The following is a 20,540-nucleotide window of genomic DNA, read 5'->3' as shown; positions in this document are numbered from 1 at the left end:
TGTCCTGTTAATTTCCTCTTGAGTATTTATTTCATTGACCCCTACCTTCTCATTCTGCCTGAAGCTGCAGGTCTAAGTCCTCATTCCCTCTCACCTGGTCCATCACAGTCTTCTCCTGTTTCCTGTGATTGAAGAACAGTATGTTTTAAAACCAAACATACCAGAGTTAAAACCCTGGTTGCCACCATTTTAGGAGCTGTATGAAACTGGGCAAAGCTGAACTGTAGTGGTTAGGATTGCAAACAAAGTTACAAAACTAGGGGAAAAATGAAATAATTATCATAAAAGTCAGATTATGGTAACCAGGGGGCAGTGGAGTTATCAGAAGGGACACAGGTGGCTTCTGGAATGCTGGCAAGGTTCTTTTTACTTGACTGAGTAGTAGTTACACAGGTGTTCTTTTATATTTTTAATTAACTTTTATAATTAATTGAGTTGCAAGTATACATTTTACTTTATAATTTGAGACCAGATTGGCAACATAGTGAGAACTTTTCTACGAAAAGTAAGAAAAAAAAATTAGCCACATATGGTGGCGCACATCTGTAGTCCCAGCTACTCAGGATACTGAGGCAGAAGGATTGCTTGAGCTCAGGAGGTTGAGGCTGTAGTGAGCTATGATCATGCCACTACTCCTCAGCCTGAGCAACAGAGTGAGACCTCGTCTCAGAAAATCAAAACAAAACAAAAATATCTTTTAAATGCAATGAGACTTTTCCATGGAAAGTATCAACCAGCACTCAGAGCACAGGAAGAGATCAGGAAACCTTGGTTACCAGATCTGATTGTTGTGGCCTTTCTTCCATATGCCAAGCTATGCTTGTGAAAGAATAAGATACCATCCTTGTGCTCAAGGGGGTCCCACCCTGCTAAACCTTCCTGAAGGCATAGAGCTCATAAGTAGTAGAACCAGGTTTCCTGAAGCCAAACCCTTTCCTCTAGTAAAGAAAGATTCATTTCATATGAGGGATTGCTCTTCTGAAACCAATGATAGTAAGTGGTTAATGCTTCCCACCAGACAGCGGACTCTTTGGCTGATCCATCTCTGTTCCCATGCTTGCACAGAGCCTGGCACCTGCAGGCCTTGGAGAATGTGAGGAATAGAGGAGACCAGAGAATAACCCCCCGTGTTTTCCCCCTCCCATGCTGGCCAAGGAATAGGGCCTGGGCTCGTGGTCTCATAGAGCCTGGTCTGTTCTGGAAGAGTACCCAGTTGTTACTTCTAGGTCGCCCAAGCCCATCGATGATGGGTGAGAGGGAGGAGGATGACGACAATGAGGAAGCCTGGCTGCAGCTGCGGCCCAAGGAACCTTTGCCCTCCCAGTGCTGCGGCAGTGGCTGCTCACCCTGTGTATTTGACCTCTATCACCAAGACCTGGCAAGGTGGGAGGCAGCCCGAGCCAGCAAGGACAGGAGCCTGCTACATGGGCCAGAGTCACAGGTGAGGGGGACTGCTTCTCGACATGAGCACCAGGGTGGCATAATCTACTTGCCTTGGCCCTGCAAAGCACACCTCTGGGAAGCCTTCCCTGACTGTATAGCAGAAGAAAAGAGTGAGCATAACGGAAGCAAACAGATCCAGGCTCAAAGCCCAGCCCTGGAACAAACTTATTAGCAGCTGTGTGGTTTGAGGCAAAGTTCCTTAGTCTAAGCCTTAGTTGCCCCATCTGTAAAATGAGGCTAAATGTTTGTGATATATAGCACAGAGCTTGACATTCATTTCACTTAATAAATATTTATTGAGTACCTATTATATACCAGGCCTTATGAGACAGTGAGGATTTGAGAGCAAGCATGACAGACACAGTCCTTGTCCTTATGGACCAAACTAGTTATAATATATAAGTAAATAAACGATGTTAGGGCTGATATTTCTTCTTCTCTGGTCCTTACTGACTTGTTCCTCCTTTTCTTAACTCTTCCAGGACTTGATAGTCTGACTAAGCAGTTTGGCCCTTTATGGTAATGTTTGGGGGGGGTTCACAGTTATAGATGTTAGAATACTGGACTTCACCCCCTATATTACACAGATAGGGAATCTGAGGACCCATTCCTTCTGACACTACACAGGTTTTGTTTCAATCTGTTGCTGTCTTGGTCTTTTACCTCTGAACAGTCTTCCCATTTTCCGTGTCCCTCCTGACTAATGTGGAGCAGAAGGTATCTCCCATTTCTACTTCTCTCAATGCCATATGGCATCATCATCACTTTTTTTTTCTTTTTTGTAGAGTTGGAGTCTCACTATGTTGCCAGGGCTGGTCTCGAACTCTTGGTCTCAAGTGATCCTCCCACCTTGGCCTCCCAAACTGCTGGGATTTACAGGTACAAGCCACCATGCCTGACCATTGTCACTTTTTGACCAACTGTTCCCCATTGTTGGGGCCCCAAACTGGACCAAAGCTTAGTCTTTTTTTTTTTTTTTTTTTGAGATGGAATCTTGCTCTGTTGCCAGGCTGGAGTGCAGTGACGCAATCTTGGCTCACTGCAACCTCTGCCTCCTGGGTTCAAGCAATTCCCCTGCCTCAGCCTCAGGCTGGTACCACCACACCTGGCTAATTTTTTGTATTTTCTTTTGTTTTTTGAGGTTGTTTTTTTGTTTGTTTGTTTGTTTTTGGTGTTTCGCTCTTGTTGCCCAGGCTGGAGTGCAATAGCACAATCTTGGCTCACTGCAACCTCCGCCTCCCAGGCTCAAGCGATTCTCTTCCCTCAGCCTCCTGAGTAGCTGGGATTACAGGCATGTACCACCATGCCCAGCTAATTTTGTATTTTTAGCAGAGACAGAGTTTCTCTGTGTTGGTCAGGCTGGTCTCAAACTCGTGACTTCAGGTTATTCACCCATCTCAGCCTCCCAAAGTGCTGGGATTACAGGTGTGAGCCACTGTGCCTGGCCACACATGTTGTTCTTAAACTATAGATCATATATCCTGAACAAATACAGTTGTTTTTCTTTTCTTTTTTTTGAGACAGAGTTTCTCTCTTGTTGCCCAGGCCGGAGTACAGTGGCATGATCTTGGTTCACTGCAACCTCTACCTCCCAGGTTCAAGTGATTCTCCTGCCGTAGCTTCCCAGGTAGCTGGGATTACAGGCATACGCTACTACACCTGGCTAATTTTGTATTTTTAGTAGAAATGGGGTTTCGCCATGTTGGCCAGGATGGTCTCAAACTCCTGACCTCAAGTGATCCATCCTCTTTGGCCTCCCAAAGTGGTGTGATTACAGGTGTGAGCCACCATGCCTGATCTTGCAGTTGTTTTTCTGAACCCCAAACAACATGACTTTATATTTATTATTATTATTATTTTTGAAATGGAGTCTCACTCTGTTGCCCAGGCTGGCGTGCAGTGGTGTGATCTTAGGTCACTGAAATCTCTACCTCCCAAGTTCAAGCGATTCTCCTGCCTCAGCCTCCTGAGCACCTGGGATTACAGGCACCCACCACCATGCCTGGCTAATTTTTTTTGCATTTTTAGTAGAGATGGGGTTTCACCATGTTGGCCTCAACCTCCTAACCTCAAGTGAACCTCCTGCCTCAGCCTCCCAAAGTAGTGGGATTACTGGTGTGAGCCACTGCACCTGGCCACAGTTTTGCTTTTTATGAAGATAGAGATGGGGTCTTGCTGTATTGCCCAGGCTAGGCTCAACTCCTGAGCCTAAGCAAACCTCCTGTCTTGGCCTCCCAAAGTGCTTCCTGGGATTACAGGCATGAATGACTATATTTAATGTCTCCTTGTATTTCTGCCACTGGAAGGTGGTGATAGGGACTAGAATCCTCTGGCCTCTGCCAGTGACTGGGGAATGTTCATGACAACCTCTGTTTCTCACTGCCCTCCATCTCCACATGGCTCACCCTTTTACTTCTTTCTGATCTCTGCTCAAATTTCATTTCTATTCCTAACTCAGGGCTACCAGACACCACCTAGATGTGCTCTTTTATGTGTATATTGTCCAGCTTCTTGCTAAAATATTAGTTCTGGAAGAGAAGGGGCCTCTGTCTTGCTCACTGTTCTATCCTCAGCACCTTGAGTAGTTCCTGGCATTACAGTTGGCACTCATTAAATATTTGTTGAATGGATGAATGTGTTTCTCTCAGATCTACTGAGTACCATATTGTGTATGCTAGGCACAAGGAGGTTGATAATAAAGGTGCCAGGGTATCAATGCTGAAAAAACTCAGCTTACCGAAGGGGGACAAAGAACCACAGGGTTACTTGGCCAGGCATGGTGCCTCATGCTTGTAATCTGAACACTTTGGGAGGCCGAGGCAGGTGGATCACCTCAGGCTCAGGAGTTCAAGACCAGCCTGGCCAACATGGCAAAACCCTGTCCCTACTACAAATATAAAAATTAGCCAGGCGTGGTGGTGTGCCCCTGTGTCCCAGCTACTCGGGAGGCTGAGGTTTAAGAATCACTTGAACCTAGGAGGTGGAGGTTGCAATGGGTCGAAATTGTACCACTGCAATTCAGCCAGGGTGACAGAGTGACACTATGTCTCAAAAAAAAAAAAAAAAGAACCACAGGATTGTGATAGAGTATGAACTGAGGCCCCGTTCTGCCAGTTAATTAATTGTGTGATGTTGGGCATGCCATTTTAGTGTGCTAAACCTTAGTTTTCTCATCTGAAAAATGAGGATGTTAATACTTTATAAGTTGTTATGAGAATTTCATGGGATAAATATGTAAAGCACCTGGCACATGGTAGATGCTCAGTAGCTGTCATCACCTATTATAACATTGGACATGAGGGGTTCAAGACCAGCCTGGCCAACATGGTGAAACCCCATCTGTACTAAAAATACAAAAATTAGCTGGGCATGGTGGCACACATCTATAATCCCAGCTACCCAGGAGGCTGAGGCACTAGAATCACTTGAACCTGGGAGGTAGAGGTGGCATTGAGGCAAGATTATGTCACTGCACTCCAGCCTGGGTGACAGAGTAAGACTCCATAAAAAAAAAAAAATTGCAAACAGATGGAAGCAAATAGATCCAGACATTTTGTCAGTTCTATAAAATAGCATATTCCAATTTATAATTTTGTTTTTTAACTTTTAATGAAGCAATAATAATGGGAAAAGATTTTACATTTCCTTGGTAACTTACATTTTTACATTGTATCTTATCTGACCCTCATGATAACTCTATAAAGTTTTCAGGGATGAGTGGCTCCTTTTTATAGACTGGGAAACTGAATCCCAGAGGATCAATTGATATGCTGAAGGCTCCACAGGGAGGCAGCAGCTGCCCTGGGGCTAAACCCAGTTCTCCCTACTTCCAGTCCAGTGCTCTTTTCAAAGCCGCAGGCAGCTGTGCCAGAGGGTACCCAGGTGCTCTGGATGATGATGAGGTCATCCTGGATGGGGATGTGGGAAGGGGCATAGTGGAGACAAGGCCTCGAGTGCCAGGCCTGAGAATTTCTGTCAGTTCAGTGATACTGTCAGCACTACCATGGGTAACCGGCATTCCAGAATTGGTGCTGCAGGAACACATGGTACCAGGCCCTAAGCTGGATATGAAGGGGCCCAGGAATGAATGGAGTATTTTATAGGAGAGAAAGATCTGTGAGTGACAGCATTCAGAGAAGGCTTCCTGGAGGAGGTGCAGGTTGGGGTACAATATTAAAGGCAGTGGGCTGAGACTTAGACATGAATTTGAATCTTTGTTCATAGTCCGACTATGAACAAGCAAGCCAGCGTGACTCAACTCAGGCCTCAGTTTCCACATATGTAATACACAGGTATTGAATTAGATATTCTGAGGTCCTATCAACTTCTAAATTCTGCAAATCTGGATTTTAGCAGGTTTGAAGAATGGATAGGTCTTTTATACATTGGAAATGAATGTTCTTGTTAGAGGGCACTACTTGAGCAAATAAAGACTCAGAAATAGGAGTCAGCAGGGTATTTTTGGGAGGACAGAGAAAAGTCTGGCATCAGTGCCATGGATAGACTGGGAGATAAAATGAGGCTTGAGGGTCATCCACAGGGTCCTTGAGTGTCCAGCTAAGGAAGGAGCCTACACTTTACCCTGGAGCTGAGGGAGCCATGGAAGACTTGAGAGCAGGATAAGCTCAAAGGAATATGCTCTGCCATTCTTAGATCTGATTTTCAAAGGGAAGTAAGGTGAGGCTAGTGTCCAGTTTACAGGAAACTTCCCAAGCTGAGACAGCCTCTCCTTGGGGTTAGTGGGAAGGGTGCTGTGGATGCCTGTGTGTCTGTGGAGCCCTGGCCTCTAGCTGTTGGATGTTTTCTTGTTGCAGAGCTGTCCCTCCAAGCTGAACCCAAAGACCTTCGTGGCCTTCTGCATCAGTGCCATGGACAGACTCACTAAGGACACCTACCGTGTACGGTTTGCTCTACCTGGGAACAGCCAGCTTGGCCTGCAGCCCGGCCAGCACCTCATCCTACGGTACACTTAGGTAGTGGGAAGATCTGGTGGCCTTGAGCAACTAGCATACTCTCGAGCCTTAAGCCTCCATTTGTCATCTTCAAGATAGACATAGTGACACATGATTCAGAGGGTTCTTGGGATTGGACCAGATAATACATTTTCATAATAAATAATAAGAACACAATCACTTTAATAGCATTTACTATCCAAGTCACAGTTCTGTGTGCCTATATGTGTGAAATCATTTAACCCTCACAAAATCCTACGTGGTAGGCGCAGTTATTCCCCAGAGGACACTGAAGTAAGAGGGGTCCAGAGACTTGCCCAAGGTCATGCAGTTAGGAAATGTTGGAGCCAGGATTTGAAGGCAAGCAGTCTAGCTTTAGAGCTTGTGGTATGAACCTAATATGATTAGTACCAATTGATAGAATTGAGAATAAAGGGCTTGCCAAGCACCACATAGCTAATGAGTCACAGACCCAGGATTGAAACCCAGACAGCCTGGCTCCTGAGTGACACTCTTAACGACTCCTCTGAGGTTCCTACTTCCCAGCCTACTTAGGCACTCTACTCCCACCCCAGTCCCCACCCCTGCCTGCCCAGAGACAAGACCCTTTGGGATATCCAGGTAGAGTTGTCTGCCAGGCTGTTGGCTCTATGAGTCTGAGGCTCAGTAGAGAGATCTGAGCTGCAAGCATAGGTTTGGGAGCTGTTGGCACATACCTGAGTGACATTTGGGAACATGTATGCATAGAAACAGGAAGGGGCATAGGACCGAACCCTGGAAACACCGGCATCTAAGATATTAGCAAGAGGAGGAGGAGCTAGCAAAGGAAACAAGGTGTGGCCAGAGTAGAAGGTAGAAACCAGAAGAGTACTTACGGCTGCTTAGACCCTGGCCACTTGCCTCACATTGGTCCCTGGTGTTTGTGTCCAGCTCCTTCTGGCCTGTGGCCTGGCCAGCAGTCCTAGAAGTTCACTGTCTCAGTGGGTAGGAGGGGCCACAGGGCAGTTCACAGGAGGATGGAGGCATTCCTCCATCCATGAGCTAGAATGCCTAGAACTCTCTGGCTCCCCTCCTTCTTCCTCTCTGTCCCTGCGGTGACATCCCTAACACACACATCTGACCATGTCACTCTCAGGTGCCACATGGAGACAATGTAGCACTGCAGAAAGTATCTGAGGTACCACATTGCCTCCATGATGATGTCCTAACCCAAGGCCCCTGCTTGCTTTCCTGCCATGTTCTTCTCCCTCCGCCACCCCACCCCTGCTCTGGTCTCAGCCTCCTGTTCCATGCCGCATTCCCACCATCCTTCCTGTCCCCACCTGCCCCTGTCAGTGGTTGGCCCATCCTGCAGCACCTACCTCTAGGTTTCCGAGGCTCCCAGAGGAGACTGTGCACTCCCTCTGAAACATGCCAGTTTTACCTCTGTTGCAGCAGACGTCAGAGTGCTCTGCAGCCAAGCCACGTTCTGTGCTCTGTTCCTTATGTCCCCATTTGTTTTGTAAGCATTTATTAAATATTTCTGTCCAGGCCCTCCTGCTCTTGGTGCATTGAGACAGGGCCTTTTTAATCTTTGTGTACCTCAGAGAAGAAATTTTGCACATGGTAGGATTTGAGAGAAGACTGCTTAGGGAAGCTCCTGGGAAGCTCTGAGGAACAGTGGTGAGGAGCCCAGCTCTGACGTTAGAGCTGTGGTTGAATTTGAGCTGTGCAAGTGACTTCCCTTCTCTAAGCATTGGCTTCCTCATTTGGGTTGTTGCTTGAGTTAAATGAGATAATGCATATGAAATGCTTGATGCATGTGTGCATTTAATACACTGTTGCTGTTACTGTGACTCATGGTGGTTATGCTGACCCTGTTGTTGGTAACATAAAGGATTCATACATGAGACAGGGCTTTAGACTAGGGGCCCTTTGAAGATCCTTCCAGTCCCAATGCTTCTGTCAGGTGCTAGTAAGTGTTTAATAAATGCTAGCAGTTGTTTTTATCTTTATCATTCTGTGGTAGAGAAGAGGTCAGGGAAAATGTTAGTCATGTCCCCAAAACAACTGCCATCCTCGGTGCACTTTTGAAGCACTCTCCCATCTGTAGTCCCAGAGGAGCCATACAACTGGAATGCAGATAGCTGTCCACATTGTACAGAAGGGGCCACGGGGGATCAAATGATCTACTGGGATCTCACAGCCAGCACATGGCAGTGGATGAGCTAAGTATTCTTTTTTTTTCCCTCTTGTACCTTGTCTGTCTCTCAGTGAGGACCTTTACTTTCACCATTCTGGCAGAGGAGGTACCTCATAAGGATTTGCGGTTGTTTGTCTGTTTGTTTGTTTGAGACAGTCTTGCTCTATTGTCCAGGCTGGAGTGCAGAGAGAAGTGCATGATCTTGGCTCACTGCAACCTCCACCTTCCAGGTTCAAATGATTCTTGTGCCTGAGCCTCCCGAATAGCTGAGACTACAGGCATGAGCCACCACACCTGGCCAAATTTTTGTTAGCAGAGATGGGGTTTCACCATGTTGGCCAGGCTGGTCTCAAACTCCTGACCTCAAGTGATTTGCCCACCTCAGCCTCCCAAAGTGTTGGAATTACAGGCATGAGCCACCGTGCCTGGCCTCATAAGTGTTTGTTGAATGACTGGCTGACTGATTGCATGCTTCTCTTTCCTAGAGGGATAGTAGATGACTTAGAAATTCAGAGAGCCTATACGCCCATCAGCCCTGCCAACGCAGAAGGATACTTTGAAGTGTTAATTAAGGTAAGTTGACCCTTGAGGATGCTCTAAGATGCCATGGACTTATGCCTCCTTTGCCAAGTTGGTCATGAGGGGGAGGTTCCTACTGATGTGGAAAAAGCCAGGGTTCACAGGAAAGGAGGCTGACTTAAGGGAGGAGCAGGGACAGGTGAAGGCCTTTTTCCATCTGATTTCCCGGGGAAGGGACTGCTGCTAGACCACCAACAGAGGTCTATTCCAGTATATCCCTGAAAGATTTTACAAAAAGATGGCGCAGACTGAGAAGGGGAAGAAGGGAAAGCTGCTCCCCTCACTTTTCTGCCATCCATGGAGAGTGAGTACCAAGCTGGGCAGGGAAAGGGAGCCAAGGTCCCCCATACCCACTGTGTGCTGAGCACGGGGGTCCAGAAGTGAGTCAGGCACAGTGCCTGCCCTCAGGATACCTGCCCAGGACAAGCAACCAGATTAGGATGATACAGCATGACAGATTTCCTGACATAAAGAGGCCCAGCCCACTCAGCAGCTGGGGTGCAGGGAAGGCAGGCTGGGCTTCCTTGGAGAAGCCATGTGTCTAAAGAGTGGAGAGCTAGAGGGAAAATGTGGGAAGGAAACTCAGTGCTGGGAACAACATGGACAAAGGCAATTGGGGAAGTAAGTTCTTTTTCCTGGAACAGAAGGGAGGTGTGCTGAGGGAACAGGATATAAGCTGAGAGGATTAGGTAAGAGCTGGGACATGGAGGAGCTTGTGGACAGGACTAACCTGACATCACCTCTCAGGAGAAGGTGGGCAGAACCACGGGCATTTGAGTTGGACCTTGAAGAAGTATTACAAATTGGCAGTGACCATAAATGGCATTCTAGGCTGAAGGGATGGTTAACCAAAGGTTGGGTGGAGTGAAATAGAACAAGTCTTCTGGGAACTGTACCCAGCCTGAGAGACAGGAGGAGAGGGTGCTTGTGGGGCAGGCGGGGTGGATGGAGGAATTGCCAGAGATGAGATGAACAAAGTAGATTGAACACAAAACACCCTGGAGACCCAAGGAATAGGCAACAAATATGTAAGAAGTTGTGGAGGCCCAATTACATGGAAAGAATAATTAGGTTAAGCTACATGAAACTGCTGATATTCTAACTTTTTTAAAGAAGCATCAGCTTCATTTCGGTCAACCTAATACAGCTCTAGATCATCATTTCCCCAATGGAATCATAATACTAATATGTAAGGATGGTGTTCACATCTTTAATCTACCTTAAAAGACATGAATTATTATCTATATTTCATTGATAAGCAAACTGAGTCCCCCAGAGGCCCCATGGCCCCACAGCTAGTAAGAAATGCTGCCAGTAGGTGAGTCCTGACCCCGAGACCTTAGCACTGTCTCCAGCTCCTGCCTTCCTGCCTGCCTTCCGAGGCCTAGTGTTTATTCCCTCACACATAAGCTTGGATGGGATCCCTTCATGCAACTGTTTGTCTGGGAGATTCCACAAATCCTCTCCAAATGGCCTGCTTCCCCAAGCTGCTCGTCGGAGTGTGTTTCTATGGAAAGCATAAGCCTGGAGTCAGTTCTTCAGGGCAGCTGGATCTCTCCCAGCTGCAAGGCTGATTTTGTCCTTCGTTTACCAGAAAGCCTCTCTTTAGAGAGATGCCTAATTATCTCTAAGCCACTGGCTAGGAAGAGCCAGAAATGTCTTTGCAAGTTGGGAAGGCAGGCAGGGCTTATCGTTTGACCCTCCCATGCAGAAGGGAAGGAGGACCTCTCATCTCTCAGGCACCTTCTGGGCATCAGGCACTGCCTCTGGCTCTTTATTCTAATTATCTTATTTCAATCTCATGATCACCCTGCAGAGTAGATCATATTATTCCCATTTTACAGATGAAGAAACTGAAGCTCAGAAGATGACATCATTTGTCCCAAGGCCCCTCGGGTAATATAAGAACAAAAGTTCAGTGTCAGTTCTGTTTAACAAGTATGTGTTGGACATTTACTCTGTGCCAGGCTCTGTGTGAGTATGTATTAGTCTCTTTTTACACTGCTGATAAAGACATACCTGAGACTGGGCAATACCAAAGAAAGAGATTTAATGGGCTCACAGTTCCACATGGCTGGGGAGGCCTCACAATCATGGTGGAAGGCGAAAGGCATATCTCACCTGGTGGCAGACAAGAGAAAAGAGCTTGTGCAGGGAAACTCTTCTTTATAAAACCATCAGATCTCATGAGACTTATTCACTCTCATGAGAACAGTACGGGAAAGACCTGCCCCAATGATTCAGTTAGCTCATACTGGGTCCCTCCCACAACACATGGAAATTCAAGGTGAGATTTGAATGGGGACATAGCCAAGCCATGTCAGAGTACTAAAGACAACATAGAAGAATCCTTCCCTTCTCCTTGGGTGCTATCTATGTATGCCATATGGCCTCTAAGGCCACAGCTGGGGTCATGCCTCCCGCTAGACTGGGGCCAGAAAACAAAGTTTGCATGGAGACAGCCTCCAGCAAGGCAGAAGAAAACCACACCTTTCCTTTCGACCCCTTCCAGTTGAGCCAGGGGCTTCCCTTGTCTTGTGCAGGTGGTGCCCAAGGAAGGCAAGGGAGATGGTTATGGGTACTTACAAACAGGTCTGGGGTCCAAAGCCCTGTCTCTCCATTAAGCCTGGCTATAATCTTACTCCAAACACCATTCCAGTCCTGTCTCCCAGTGCTTTGCCCTCACCCTCACCCTACCATGTTCACTTGCTGTTCCCAAAACATGACCCAGGCTGTCCTACACCTGACCATAGTACACCTGATGTCCAGAGCCCTCTCTGCACCCCTGCTCCCATTCCCAGTGAATTCCATCTTGCCCGTATTTCAAGGTCCGACTCAAATGCTTCCTCCTCCAGGAAGCCATCCTTGATTCCGTCCATGGAAGTGACTGTACCCTTCTCAGGTTTATTCCTAGTTTATTTTTCTCATGGGTATTAGATGGTTGGTCTCTACCTTGTATATGTCTGAGACTTAGGTTCCTTCTAGATTGTGAGCTCCTTAAGGGGAGAGCCTGAATCTGAATCTGGATTGATTGATTCAGATATTAATATTAAGTTATTTCCATGGTTCAGGCACTGGCTACTTTCATGAAGCTTAAGATCTAGCTGTCTTGCCTGCGTCCTCAGTGTGGTGCCTGGCACAGAGTGGGCAGTGAAGTGACCCAGGAAATATAGACTCCCGTCCCCATGGAGGAATCACTCCTATAACCTTCATTTTTCATCTAGCCAGGAGATGGTGTAGAATAATGCAGAGACTGCAGATGGGTGGCCTGCAAACTGAATCTGGCCCACAAATGTATTTGGTATTGGCCAGCATAGAGTTTTAAAATTTTAAATTAATTGCAGACATTTCAGAAATGGGAGTTTTTAAATAAAAATATGGATTTCCTGCTGATTTTGGAAATTCAATAGATCTGGCCAATTAGGCCCCACAAACTATGGACTGAAACCTGCAAAGTGGCTTCCCTCCTTAGAAGGAGCATTCGCTCACCAATTTATCATAGTCCCTGTCACTCCCTATTGGCTCCTGACACTGAGACTGTGTGTTAATTGCCATTAATCATCACCCAGCTATTCACTCATTTATGGTACCTGCATGGGCCCTGTGGGCATTCGGGTTTGGGACCTCTATGCTGAAGGCTTTAGGTCCTATGGATTCTCATCCCAGCCTCCTATCTACCTTCTGGATAAGCTTCTGGGCCTCATCTGAAAACTGGGAATGGCTGTACCAACTTTGTAGGATGAAGAGAATGATTAAATGAAAATAACACGTATGAAGCACTTAGCGTACAGAATGGGCTCGACATTAATGGCTAATCTGGTTTGTGTTGGCAGCATGTACTTGTCCTACTGACGTCTCCCTGTGTTTGCTTCCAGTGCTACCAGATGGGGCTGATGTCTCGGTATGTTGAGTCCTGGAGAGCAGGAGCCATAGCTTTCTGGCGAGGACCTTTCGGAGATTTCTTCTATAAACCAAACCAGGTCAGTGCCAGCACCTTAAATCTTCTAGAGATCCCCGTTGTCTGTGGTTTTCATGTTTCAGCCCACAGTATCTCACTGTGCTATTATCCCTGAGCTCAAACCCAATCTCAAGTGTATCCTAGGGGTTGGACATGGGAAGAGATGAAATAGACACTTATAAATGAAACTGCCTGGTCAGCTCCAAAGCTATCCAGGATGGCCATTGCTTAGAACATCAGACTCACGTATTTGGCATTTAGGAGCTCTCTGCCTCAGACGCCTTTCCAGTTTCACAGTGCAATCACATGACTAAATATACCCCACTACTTCCTGCTTGGGAGCCCACTACTTCCCAGCTCGGATGGCTCTTCCCCTCCGCGTCATCTTGGCATGTCCAAACCCTTCCCCAACTTTCCCAGGAAGAATTTGTAATTTCTCATCAGTTGGTGCGTATCTAGAAAGCATTTTGACAGTATGTACCAAGAGCCTTCCGAACCTTCAAATTCTTTGCCCCAGTAATTCCAGTTCTGGACTACTGTCTTATGGAATGAATCAAAATGCTGGCTCTTTGGCGTTTGTTCATTGCATTTTTATTTATAATAGCCGAAAATTGGAAACAACTGAATATCCAACAGCAGGGGAACAGTTAAATACACTGGATTATAGGTACTTGATAAAATAATATCCTGGATTTTAAGATTATGTTTATAAATGATGTTATACTTATGCTGTAAGATCAAGTGACAAATGCTAGGTACAAAACTGAATATACAGGAGGTTGGGAAACTAAGTTAAAATGCACAGACTATGAAAATAAAATGCAATGAAATGTTAGCAGCTCTGGGTGGTGGACTTATGGGTGATTTTTATTTTCTTCATTATACTTTCTAAACCATTTGCAGTGAACACCTATTACCTTTACAATTAGGAAAACAAAGCAAAATGCAAACAAACGGAAAAGAATGAATTATGCCTTCCTCTCCATTCTTTTTGTTTAATTTTAAAATAACTTTTATTGGCTGGGTACAGTGGCTCACACCTGTAATCCCAGTACTTTGGGAGGCCAAGGAGGATGGATCACCAGAGGTCAGGAGTTTGAGACCAGCCTGGCCAACATGGCAAAAACCCCATCTCTACTAAAAATACAAAAAATATTAGCCAGGCGTGGTGGCACATGCCTGTAATCCCAGCCACTTGGGAGGCCAAGGTGTGAGAATTGCTTGAACCCAGGAAGCAGAGGTTGCAGTGAACCGAGATCTTGCCACTGCATTCCAGCCTGGGCAACAGAGAGAGACTCTCTCTCAAGAAAAAAGAAAAAGAAAAATAGCTTTTATTGTTTTTTCCCTGTTATAAATGCAGTACATGTTCATTACCCAAAAATCATCAGATGGAAAGAGGCAAAAAGAAGAAAATAAAACACACAGGCAATCTACTCAGACACACCCATCTTACAGCTGTATACCCTTCCAAATCCTCTTCCACATGAGTATATGTACAAATGCACACTGCATGCACATGTGTAATATGTATGTATAATAATATCAGGGGCCGGGTGCAGTGGCTCAAGCCTGTAATCCTAGCACTTTGGGAGGCCGAGGCGGGTGGATCACAAGGTCAAGATATCGAGACCATACTGGTCAACATGGTGAAACCCCGTCTCTACTAAAAAAAAAAATACAAAAAATTAGCTGGGCATGGTGGCGCGTGCCTGTAATCCCAGCTATTTGGGAGGCTGAGGCAGGAGAATCGCCTGAACCCAGGAGGCGGAGGTTGCAGTGAGCCGAGATCGCGCCATTGCACTCCAGCCTGGGTAACAAGAGTGAAACTCCCTCTCAAAAAAAAAAAAAAAACTTAAAAAAAAAAATAAATAATATCAAACACTTGTAGCACCTCATGCGTGCCAGGCTCGGACCTTAGCACTCGCTATATAGTGACTTACATAATCTTCACAGCAGCACTTAGATGCTACAACTCCCATTCTACAGACATGTGCTATGCATACGGGTTTTTTCTTTTGTTTTATTCTTTAATTTCTGTATCTTCCCATAAACCTATGCATATGTTAATACTCTTTCATAGTATTCTCCTAGTACTAACCATGCATCCCCCAGGTCCTTGAGAGCAGGGAATAGAAACTGTGTTTCCTCCCGGCCTAGAGTGGGTAACAGATGAACGTTGTCTTGACCCCTTTTCTGGTGGAGCCTCCCTATGCCTTGTGGCTGCTCCTTCACATGCATAGAACACTTGAAAGGCCCTACATTTATTTCCTGCCTTCCTGCCTTCCTTCCCTCCCTCTGTTGCCAGGCTGGAGTGCTGTCATAGCTTACTGCAGCTCCACCTACTGGGCTCAAGCAATCCTCCTGCCTCAGCCTCCCAAGTAGCTGGGACTACATGTACATCACCATGCCCATCAAAGTTTTATATTTTTTGTAGAGACAGGTTTCTCCAGGTTGCCCAGGCTGGTCTCAAACTCCTTGGCTCAAGTGATCCTCACCTCAGCCTCCCAAAGTGCTGGGATTACAGGCATGAGGCACCGTGTCCAGCTCCTGCATTTCTTATCTAGGGAGGTTGTAGGGCCTGATGGTGAGGAAAAAGAAATGGTGACTCCCACCTTAATATGCATTCACTGAAATTTCAGTAAGCCTTGGTTTTGCCCCATGAGGAGGTCTGGGAAGCTCCTGCCTTCTTCCAGGCCCAGTTTTACTGCTCTGCAGTCATCTTCATTACAGATGGATATTACAGCAGCCCTGTAGACTGATATATTAGCATCTGTCTGTGCATTCATTTAACAAACAGACACAAGTGTCCACCCAGGGCCAGGCCTGTACTGCACTCTGGGGACCCAGTACAGAGATGGGTCAGATAAGGCCCCTGTCCTCCAGAAGCTCATAGTCTGCTGGGGGAGTCAGATACACAGACAGATGACAGCAGCACAGTGTGGCCAGTGTGGTGTAGAGGGATTCAGAGGGAGCTGTGGAAACACAAAGAAAGGACCCTCCCCTGCCCCGGATCGGGGAAAGCCTCCTAGAGGATAGCCCAAGCTGGGATGGGAGGAGGAGCAGTAGCTGCCAGGCAGGAGTCTCCGCAGCTTGGGGAAGGGGAGGAATCTAACTGGATCTGCACCAGGCACTTTCTTTTTTGTTTGTTTTGTTTTGTTTTGTTTGAGACAGGGTCTCACTCTGTTGCCCAGCTGGAGTGCAGTGGCATGATCATGGCGCACTATAGCTCCAACCTCCTGAGCTCAAGCGATCCTCCTGTCTCAGCCTTGAGTAGCTGAGATTACAGGCATGAGCCACCAAACCCAGCCAACTTTTCTTCAACTTATTTCATCTTTGTAACAGTTCTGAGATAGGTGCTATTATGGGAAAGTGCTTTTCTTGTTTTACCACTGAGGACACTGAGGCTCAGATTGGTGAAAGAGCTTGCCCAGATCACATGGTTGGGGATTTATACCCAGAGTCCTAATCTCTAGAATGAGGTAGGTGAATACTCCTCTTTAAGATCTGTGCCTTAAAGATACTTAAAGCATTGCTCAGGTACTAACCTTTAAGGCACTGACCTTAAAGAGGTCACCCCTCTTTAAGAGGCCTAGAGCCAATAAATAAATTCAGTGAGGAGGAATTGATGGAACTGGGACCTCTTGGGGTGGGAACTCACCTTTTTTTTTTTTTTATTTGAGATGGAGTCTCTCTCTGTCACCCAGGCTGGAGTGCAGTGGCATGATCTTAGCTCACTGCAACCTCCACCTCCCAGGTTCAAGTGATTCTCCTGCCTTAGCCTCCTGAGTAGCTGGAACTACAGGCATGCACCACCACGCTTGGCTAAATTTTGTATTTTTAGTAGAGATGGGGTTTTGCCATGTTGGTCTCGAACTCCCGACCTTAAGTGATCCACCCGCCTCAACCTCCCAAAGTGCTCCGATTACAGGCATGAGCTACCACACCCAGCTGGGAATTCACCTTTTTCAGGTGACTCTTTTGTGCCAGTGCTGTGCTACATGCTTATGCATATTTTTTCATTTAGTCTGTTGATGAGCAAGCTCAGAGGTCCAAGGTGGGCCCTTGAGATCTCTGCAGAGGTACCCTGGGGCAGAGGAAGCATTCCAGGGCTGGAATGGTGTTGGGAGTGGCCAAGGCTTTGATGGGAACAGATTTCAGTTCATGTAAGTTGTGAAGACCTCTCTGGCAAAGGACTTGGCTTGTAGTAGAGCAAACTGCCTTGGGAGGTAGTTTGCTCCCTGTCAGCAGAAGTGTGTAAGCAGAGAGTCCTTGTGGAGATTCTTTAGTAGGCAACTAGGCCACTTACAGGAATGGCTATAATATTATGTTCCCTTTCAGCCCCCATATCCTGTCATCTCTGTTACTCAAACCTCACATGCCTTTCACAAGCAAAGTTGGCTTTCTGGAGGAGGTAGAGAGGGGACATAGGTGGTTGGACACCCAGGAAGGGCACTGCCATCCAGTTGAAGGAAGCATGAGGAAAAACCCCATAGTAGAGGGGATAGGGTGAGACTCCCCCAACCCACCTGTCATACATACCTGTTCTATTCCCCAGTATGGTGAGCTCCTCATGCTGGCTGCGGGCACAGGCCTGGCCCCCATGGTTCCCATCCTGCAGAGCATCACAGACAATGAGAATGATGAGACTTTTGTCACTCTGGTTGGTTGCTTCAAGACCTTTGAGAGCATCTACCTGAAAACCTTCCTCCAAGACCAGGCCCGTTTCTGGAACGTCCGTACCTTCTTTGTACTCAGCCAGGTGAGCCCAGGATGGTGACTTCCTTTCTTGATTGAGACTCTGCTGTCCCTTTGCACCTGTCCTGAGGACCAGCTGTAGCCTCTTTGGCCATAGACAGTGCAGTCATAATCCCTGCCACTGGTGGAGCACCTACCTGTATGTAGCACAGAAGGCAGGTGTTCTCACGTTCATTATACAGATGAGGAGACCCATGCTCTGGGAGTGAAGCTGCCCACCGGCTGCTGGACAGGGTTGAGGCCAGGATTTGAGCCCAGGGCTGTCTGGTTGCCAAACTCTGGCTCTCACCCCATGCATTCCTGCCTCCCATTGCCCTCTGGCATCACCAGTGACATGGGCAGGGGCCTGGCTGTGGGGGCTGGGGCAGGCTGCAGACCTCCCTCCAGCTGAGTGACGTTCCTTGAGGCAGGGACCACATGTCTGCCTCAGCACTCTCTCTCGAGTGCTTAGCATAATGCCAGACACAGAACAGGGACTCCATCAGTGACTGCTTGAGTAAACTGATCTGAGTTCCCTGAGCTTGCTAGTATCCTCCCACCTCAGCCTGTCCCTCCATTGGAAGACCCCACCTTAGCTGGCAGTGACTCTCCCTGTTGACCCCTTCTCCAGCTGACTCTATATCCCCTCTGTTCGTGCAGGTGAACCTTCTAGGGCCACCCCCATAGGCCAGAGCACAGGCCTCATCTTTGCCCCTCATCTCAAGCCAGGCCCTCAGCTACCTTTGGTGGCCTGCCTTTCCCTGGTTGACAGCTTAACTTTTCCCTCCTGTCCCCCATGGGTTGGGGTTCCTGCTGGGACCCCTGCATTCTATGGTGCTCAGGGTCAGCCTTCTTGCCTGGTCCTATGGAGTGTCTTCCCATCTGGTCCCCCTATGAGACAGCTTTGTATAGTCCCTGAACACTTATTTGATCCTCAATATTGTGGCTGGGTGTGGGGGGTAAGGAAATTGGATTTCCTGTCCCAATATCAGGGTCCCTAGGCTCCCCGGGGGCTGTGGTCTGCGGACCTGTCTATGGGGCAGAATGTTCAGTGGCATGACATTGAGAGCATGGTGAACATTCATGGCAGCAGGAAAGTGCCCAAGGGAGGGGAATGGAGCCAAAGGCTAACATGCAGCCCGAAGGGTGGGCAGGGGGGTTGGGCCACCATTGCCCAGCAGCACAGACGGCCTGCCTGAGATGGCCCTGCCTGGGCAAGGATGCCTGGAGGAGGGCAGGAAGGCAGGCACCTGGCAGAGGGTCCCCAAGCTGCTGGCCAGTCTTCCTTTCCCTCCTCTATTGCCTGAGTACATGCCAGGTATCAGAGACACAACAGTGAAGGTGACCCACTCCCAGCCCCCGGCTGTCCACCTGTCTGTGGGTGACAGCCATAGAGATGGCTGAAAAGGACTCCCCTTCATTCAGCACATTCTCTATACCCAGCACCATTCTAAGCACTTTATTAACTCATTTAATCTCCACCACAATCTCAGGAGGCTTATATGCCCATCATGCTCCTTGTGGAAACCAAGGCACAGAATGGTTAGGAACCTTGCCCAGGGTAGCACTGCTGGTTAGTGGAGAGTGGAGTATGAACCCAGGAAGTCCTGCTCAAAGGCTGCGCTCCTCAGAATAAAGCAGCATAGCACAAGGTGCTGTGAGGGTATTCAGGATGCCAGCGGTGGGCAAGAGAGGCCAGGCAGGGTCAGGAGGGCTTTACCAAGCATGTGGCATTTAAGTTAAAGTTCACTAGCAATAGAAGATCTTCAGCTACCAGCTAGGCCAGGGCGGTGGTAGTGGCCTTGGGGTTGGGTAGGCAAGTAGGCTGGCCATCAGTGGCAGGTGAAGGGGAGACTGGTGGCTCCTGCTTGTCCACACTCTTGACTCAGCGTGCTCCCTCCCCTGCCTGGGCCACAGCTGCAGCATTCTCAAGAGTCTTCCCATCCCAGCCACTCTCTGCCAATTTATCCTGCAGTCCTGAGGGCAGATCTGACCACACCACCACCCCATTTCCAGCCCTTCCCTGGCTCCCTACTGCTCACAGGATGAGGTCCAAGCCCGGGAACTGCCACCCTCTTCAGCCTCATCTCCTAGCCCACCTTCCCTGTAAGCTGTGGCCTGATGTCACTGCTCTGCCCATGGTTGTAAATGTGCTGGGCTTTTCTGGCTGCTGGGCCTTTGCTCACACCATTCCCCTTGCCAGGAGTGCTCCCCCTTCCTCACCTCACACCTCTGTAGCCCTCACATCCCTGTTGAGGTATAAGTGCATCCTGGAAGCTTTCCTAGAGCTCCCAGGCTGGCCTTGGTGTTTCTGCTGCTACTGCCCTGGCTCTCCTTCATGGCACCCACCTGCTGCACCATCACTGTTTGTGGGGTCCCCTACCCATCTCAGCAGCAGCCAGGCCCAGGGCATCTCAGGGTGTATGATGGCATGGGCTGTGCTGAACCTAAGTGGTCTGAGGGAATTGAGCAGTGGAAAGGGAAGGTGAGGCCAGTGGGCCCCAAGGCTTCACCTGGTGGGTCAGACCATAGTGAGATCATGGGAAATGCCAGATCATCGGAGAGGATACCCCTTATTAGCACAGGCTCTGTGAGATAGGACCCTGTTTATTTTGTTTGCTTTTGTTTTGAGACAGGGTCTCACTCTGTTGCCCAGGCTGGAATGTAATGGTGCAATCACAACTCACTGAAG

At 47.8% G+C, this 20,540-nt stretch overlaps 1 protein-coding gene across 8 annotated transcripts in view; it reads left to right on the top strand.

Moving 5' to 3' along the window:
* The window catches only part of CYB5RL (cytochrome b5 reductase like), a 30,432-nt gene that overhangs the window by 5,798 nt on the left and 4,094 nt on the right, over positions 1-20,540 (top strand). The window contains exons 2-6 of one of the 8 annotated variants that reach the window (XM_078331939.1): positions 2,229-2,322; positions 6,258-6,341; positions 9,063-9,150; positions 13,032-13,136; positions 17,670-17,873. In XM_078331939.1, the coding sequence (XP_078188065.1) occupies positions 13,041-13,136; positions 17,670-17,873 (300 nt within the window). In that variant the 5' untranslated portion in view covers positions 2,229-2,322; positions 6,258-6,341; positions 9,063-9,150; positions 13,032-13,040. Of the gene's footprint in view, positions 1-1,226; positions 1,442-2,228; positions 2,323-6,257; positions 6,417-8,923; positions 9,151-11,000; positions 11,053-13,031; positions 13,137-17,669; positions 17,874-20,540 lie in introns of those variants that run through there. The other 7 variants (XM_035251584.3, XM_002750860.6, XM_078331937.1 and 4 more) reach the window with 7 other exon arrangements.

The sequence above is a fragment of the Callithrix jacchus genome, chromosome 7 (assembly GCF_049354715.1).
Source record: "Callithrix jacchus isolate 240 chromosome 7, calJac240_pri, whole genome shotgun sequence".
In the NCBI taxonomy this organism is placed as follows: Eukaryota; Metazoa; Chordata; class Mammalia; order Primates; family Cebidae; genus Callithrix; species Callithrix jacchus.
This window is presented reverse-complemented; position numbering and strand designations above follow the sequence as displayed.